Here is a 6,000-nt window from a genome sequence, read left to right as displayed (position 1 = left end):
AGCAGACTCCCCGCCGAGCAGGGAGCCCAATGTGGGACTCGATCCTGGGACTCCAGGATCATGACCTGAGCTGAAGGCAGTCGCTTAACCAACTGAGCCACCCAGGTGCCCTGGATTTAGATTTCTATGGGAATTTATCAACAGAATATTTAAATTATAGGACTGAATAGGAAACATTTTTCATTGAGTATTTTAGAAAGAAAAATATCTCAGGAGTCTTATGACATTAAATATGTAAACTCCTGGCTTTGCAGTCTCACTGTTCTCAGTAACCAAATAGCTCTCGTAAACTATATATATGTTTAAATACACACATGCGTGGGATGGGTTAGCCTGGTGATGGGTATTAAGGAAGGCACATACTGCATGGAGCACTGGGTGTTATATGAAAACAATGAAGCGTGGGTCACTGCATCAAAAACTAATGATGTATTGTATGGTGACTAACATAATATAATAAAAAAATAAATAAATACACACATGCGCACACACACAAAGTACTTTTGTGGGTGGGGGGAGGATGATGTGGTTTTACTGAATGCTCAATATGGTGATCCTAGGACACTATGTAGACATCAGTATTTGGGGCAAATGCTATCTCAAGAAAACATAAGGTTGTCCTCTTTGTTAAAAGTTTATTTTAGAAGAAAATACAGTGCAGGGGTGCTTGGATGGCTCAGTCAGGTTAAGCATCTGATTCTTGATTTCGGCTCAGGTCATGATCTCAGGGTCGGGAGATCAAGCCCTGCCTTGGGCTCAATTCTCTCTCTCTCTCTCCCCCTGTCCCTCCCCCACACTGGCTTGCTAGCATTCTATCTCTCAAAAAAAGAAGAAAATAGAGTACAAAGATGAGTGAATCTATAAAATATCATATCTTGGTTTTTGTTTTTTTTTTTCAGTTTCCTGATTATAGAAGTTATAGGAAATTTAGGGAATTCAAAACAGTTTAAAATATAAAAATGAAATTTCCCAGAACCCCACCATTCAGAGAGAGCTGCTAATGTGCTATTAATATTTTGGCCTTACTATTTTTTCTAGTTGTGTATATTTCCTTCTAAAGCTGGGATCGTATGTTTTTGTAGCATTTTTTTCTTACTATGTTCTCTTAATGTATTTTCCTAAGAGTTCTTTTAAAACATGATTATTTATAGTATTATATATTCTTTCTGATGGCCAAAGCTCATATTATTTAACCCCTTTTTTGAACATTTAGGTAGTTCAAAATATTTTTCTTACTATAAACTTTGCTGTGGTGGACATTCTTACTCACTGATCTTTTGGGCATCCTAGGAAAAAATAACAGAAGTGGGATTCCTATATTAAAGAATTATGAACAGTTTCAAGATTTAATACTTGTGCCAAACTGTCCTCCATGAAAAATATACCAACCCTCTGCAAAACTGTGTATTACTACTTTGCTTAATCTTTGCCAATTATCTTTTTTTTAATTTGTTTTTCCAAAATTGGAATTTAAATCACCCTTTAAAACAAAAGAAATACCTATTTATAGCTTAGAAATAACCATTTTAAAGCTAAATTTTTACCTATATTTTTTGTTAAATAGAATAGACTTCTGCCGCTTCTTCACTCATTGGATTTTGTTTGAGCCATAGGCAAACAGTTTTCATTGTGTGAACAATCTGTGTGTACCTCATTACTGTGCTCTCCCCAATTTCCGAGACATGCTACTATCTCAAGCATATACCACCACTAAGAATTGAACAGGAGTTGATTAGACCTGTGCATCCTTTGCCTAATCCTGATCCCTGGTGTGTATCTGCTGACCACTTTATAAGGTATTAAATCATCAGTCTAATGTTTTATGGCCATTTTAACTTATAAACCTACACCATCTGGCTACATTTAGTAAACCAAACTACGTCCAAAAATGCCTATAATCCATTAATGTAATGGGTTTGTTTGGAGTGTTAGGTGAAATTACTTCCAAAGACTTACTGTAGGGACAGTGAAAGATCAGGAACAATTTGATGATAGCCATTAAAAACACAGGAGTGGATTTTGGAAACTTCTGATGGTGTAGAAAGTTTCAATTTAAACATGCAGGAATTGTACCATCACTGTTTTTTGCATGAAGAACTAATTATTATATCTTTAATTGGCTTATAGTCATTTTCCTTTAATAAGAATTAGGTGATGGATGCCTCCATCTGCTTATGCTTAAATATGAACATGTGATGCCAGCCAAACAAAATCCATTTAATGCTTTCTTTTCCAAATCTGCTGAAAAATGTGACTGCTATCCATACAATTTTATAATTAGAATAATGTTTAAGCACATTTGGATTGTTGCTAATGGCGTCCAAGTGTGTCTTTGTGTGATTCAAGGGAAAGGCACAAAATGAAATGTGGTATTCTCTTTCCTATTTGTTAAGTTTGTGCCTCAGGGAGTCGGAGTATGAAGGAATCCTTCTGCACTATTTAAGTCTTTAGCAAACCTCTGATATGTAACCTGAAAGAGAAATAACTTTGAGTGTGTTTGTCTCACTTGTGAATTAGAACAGCAGCCAAAAGCTTTATTAGTATGATCATCCTATTTTATAGGATCTAGTCCTCTGAGGCCTCAGTAGAGATTTGGGTGGTAGAGTATTTTAATTGGGAAGGGCATCCAGTTTAGGCAGCCCAAGATCTACTTCCACTGTTTTCCTCTGTACATCCTACAAAACGGTCTCTGAAATGCTAACCAAGTTATTTATTGGTCTGGAGTTTTGTTTTGTTTTGTTTTGTTTTTTTGGTCAACTGTCATTTAGGTTTTATAGCAGCAACTACTGTCAAATATAGTTGTTTTAAACATCTGAAATTAAACTCATACTTGAACTTAAACATACCTCTCTGTCTTTCCTCTCGGGATATTCCTCTACCAATCTGTATTTCCTTCTTCTCTCCTTTCTGCATGCCCAAAATTCTATAACCCAGCACATTCTGACTTAGTGCCTCTCCTCCAGTACATTTAAAGGATATTTCTTTTACTGAACAGCTTTGGAACTGCAGCAGTAATAGAAACAGAATGAGAAATGGACCTAATATAGAGATTTGGGGGGGTCTGAATCACAGACTTTGAGATGCCATCCATAGAAAATCCCCTAGTGCTGAAATCCATATAGATAGATGTGAATTGTTTTCTGGAATCCTTTTTATTTTTAATGTCTTGGGGGGTTTGCTGGTTGTTAGCTTTAACTTCCTTATCTAAAGGAAGATGGAAAATACTGTTCATTTCTGTAACCTTATGGAAAAATTATTGACACTCATTTTACCCAAGTTTCTGTTTGAAAAAGAAACCGGACCACACTAGGGACAATGATGTGCCTTCAGAGCAGAATAAATGCTGTTCTGTTTTCAAGGACCTTTTGTGAAAAATCATTCACCACCTATATTCTTCTTCTTGGCCTCCACCCCCCACCAACAGCTCGGGGTTTGGATCACATTGCTGAGAACATTCTGTCATACCTGGATGCCAAATCATTATGTGCTGCTGAACTTGTATGTAAGGAATGGTACCGAGTGACATCTGATGGCATGTTATGGAAGAAGCTCATTGAGAGAATGGTCAGGACAGATTCTCTGTGGAGAGGCCTGGCAGAACGAAGAGGGTGGTGAGCCTTTTAACTTTCTTGCTATTATAGATGAGCTTCAGGACCTGGCCATTCAGAATCATTGGAATAACACTGGGAACCAGTGAGACTGCTTATCATTTAATATAATGATTCAGCTGGTTTATAGCACAAAATGTAAAATAGTTTGTACATGTACTTAGCTGTTTTTCTTCTGACCAATCATTGATAAGTGACATAATAATGTGTTAATACTGCTTTGCAAAAATTATTAAAAACTGACTTCCATTTATTTTTTTTTAAAGATTTTATGTATTTATTTATTTGAGAGAGAGAGAGAGCACATAAGAGGGGGGAGGGTCAGAGAGAGAAGCAGACTCCCTGCTGAGCAGGGAGCCCGATGCGGGACTTGATCCTGGGACTCCAGGATCATGACCTGAGCCGAAGGCAGTCGCTTAACCAACTGAGCCACCCAGGCACCCAAAAACTGACTTCCATTTAGAGCATTCTGTTCTCTGGGCAGAAACTAGTGTCCTGACAAAGGTTTGATAGGCAGTTTGTAAGACAGATGACTTCAAATCACACAGAAGCCATCAGATGCCTGAAATAATCCTGAACAAATAAGTATTTTCTCCTTCAGAAGATTTCTTGTCTTTAATCCATGCCTGTGGTGTTTTCTCACCTTTGTAATCAAAATTATTTTTACACTCAACTAGAATAAGAACTCTAGCCATTAGAAAGAGTGAAATGTGGGATCCTAGTGTATATCACTGTTTCCTTCATAAGACCCATATTTTCTCAAGATTATACTGCTTAATCCCAAATTCCTTAAGGCATTATATAGTTAGCAGCCTAAGAGACTTAACCAATTTTGTTGTTCTTTTAACATAAAGGTACCATTTCATTCAAACTTGTGGAAGATGCCTTCTATATGTACTTTCAGAGGATGTCTCTAGAATGTCACTATAAGAAAGTCAGGTGTGAATATTTCATAAGTAAAATAAAGGTGACATATTAAGTATTTTAGCTGATAGATATGCACCAGTAGGCATATGTGTGCTCAGGGATATCTTAGGCAATTAATTTTATCAATTATTTATCTTGGACCATAAAGAGATACAAAACAGTTAAGAAAAGAGGATCAGCTTTTCTTAGCAATTTTCATTAAAATATGGTTGGCTTCTTTTTTGTTGTTGTTGCATCTTTGAAATTCATTAATATATAATAAACATAATGACCTCTAAGTATTATACCAAATGCTTCAAGAAATTTTTGTCATTCTGGCTATTAGGAAGACTTTAAAATTTCTCTCAAATTCAGTTAAAGGAAGCAAATGTCAGGCAATTCTTTGGCTATATAAAAATGAATAAATGAAAGCAAAGTGTTACTCTTCCCAAATATGTTTTTCTTATTCTCACTTCACTATATAGAAAAACCCGAAGCCTTTTCATAACTTACTTCATACTATGGAAATAAACTCTTTATAGTATAAAAAAGCAAAAAAGTATATAGTTGTATGGGATTCAAAGTCCATCATTTTGCTAAGCATGTCAGGACCAGCCTTAGATATAGAGCAGTTGATGACATGGGAGAATTTTAGGATAGCTAGGAATATTCCACTACCCCTCATGGGAAAAAAAGAAAAGAAAAGAGACTCTCCTCCAAATTGGAACTCCTGGCCTGAAATCTCTATCACAGAGATTATTCACTCCCATAGTGATGATAATGGTTTTCTTCCCTGTTAAAATATCCTTTGCTCCCATTTGGAGTGTAAATAACAGTAAACCTTTATCAGACATTGGGAGTTTACTGATTTCTTTTTTTGAAGGCAAGAAGAAGGCAGATGCATGTGAAAATGCCAAAGATAAGCGTAGGCTCCACAGTTTTGCTTGGGGGTGGCAGTAAATAGCAAGATCTGTTATGTTAGTTACAAAGAAAGGAAAGAAGATCATTGAAAAGATGGCCTTTTGGCCTTTTAAAGGGGTATGTGAAGGGATGGCTGAGGAATAATCTAGGATCCAGTATTAATTATCACTCTCTCTGCTGTCTGTTCAACCACAGGAACCCATTCCTGTTCTTTTGAGTATCTTTTGGAGTTCAGACCATATTCCTTTGTCTTTGGCTACATTTGTCATCTTGGCTTGATAGAGCCCCGTGAAATTACAAGTATTTGTCCACACCATGAAGACCTCCTCTAATATCCCCTTGACTTTCTGTGGCTGCTTCTATTTTTAAATGTTGCCTTTCTTCTTGTGTTAGTGTCCTCCCCCGCTTTTTAAAAAATTTAATCTATGATCACTTTCTCATCTTCTTTCAGATTGTTTTACTAAGCCTACTGTGTCAATAAAGTCTTTCTGTTATACCTTTCCCCAAATGCTGGCTTTGAAAGTTTTTTCCATTTCCTCCAACCAAAAATAAATAAGTAAATCTA

The 6,000-nt window shown here is 36.3% G+C and overlaps 1 protein-coding gene across 5 annotated transcripts in view; it reads left to right on the top strand.

Moving 5' to 3' along the window:
- BTRC (beta-transducin repeat containing E3 ubiquitin protein ligase) overlaps window positions 1-6,000 on the top strand; it is a 153,914-nt gene that overhangs the window by 123,885 nt on the left and 24,029 nt on the right. For all 5 annotated transcript variants that reach the window (XM_081822829.1, XM_081822832.1, XM_081822831.1 and 2 more), the window contains one exon: window positions 3,425-3,611. In XM_081822829.1, coding sequence (XP_081678955.1) covers window positions 3,425-3,611 — 187 coding nt within the window. The remainder of the gene's footprint in view (window positions 1-3,424; window positions 3,612-6,000) is intronic.

The sequence above is a fragment of the Leptonychotes weddellii genome, chromosome 6 (genome assembly GCF_054177405.1).
Source record: "Leptonychotes weddellii isolate Sample4059 chromosome 6, ASM5417740v2, whole genome shotgun sequence".
Taxonomy (NCBI): Eukaryota; Metazoa; Chordata; class Mammalia; order Carnivora; family Phocidae; genus Leptonychotes; species Leptonychotes weddellii.
The sequence above is the reverse complement of the archived record's forward strand: the minus strand, read 5'-3'. Positions and strand labels throughout refer to the sequence as shown.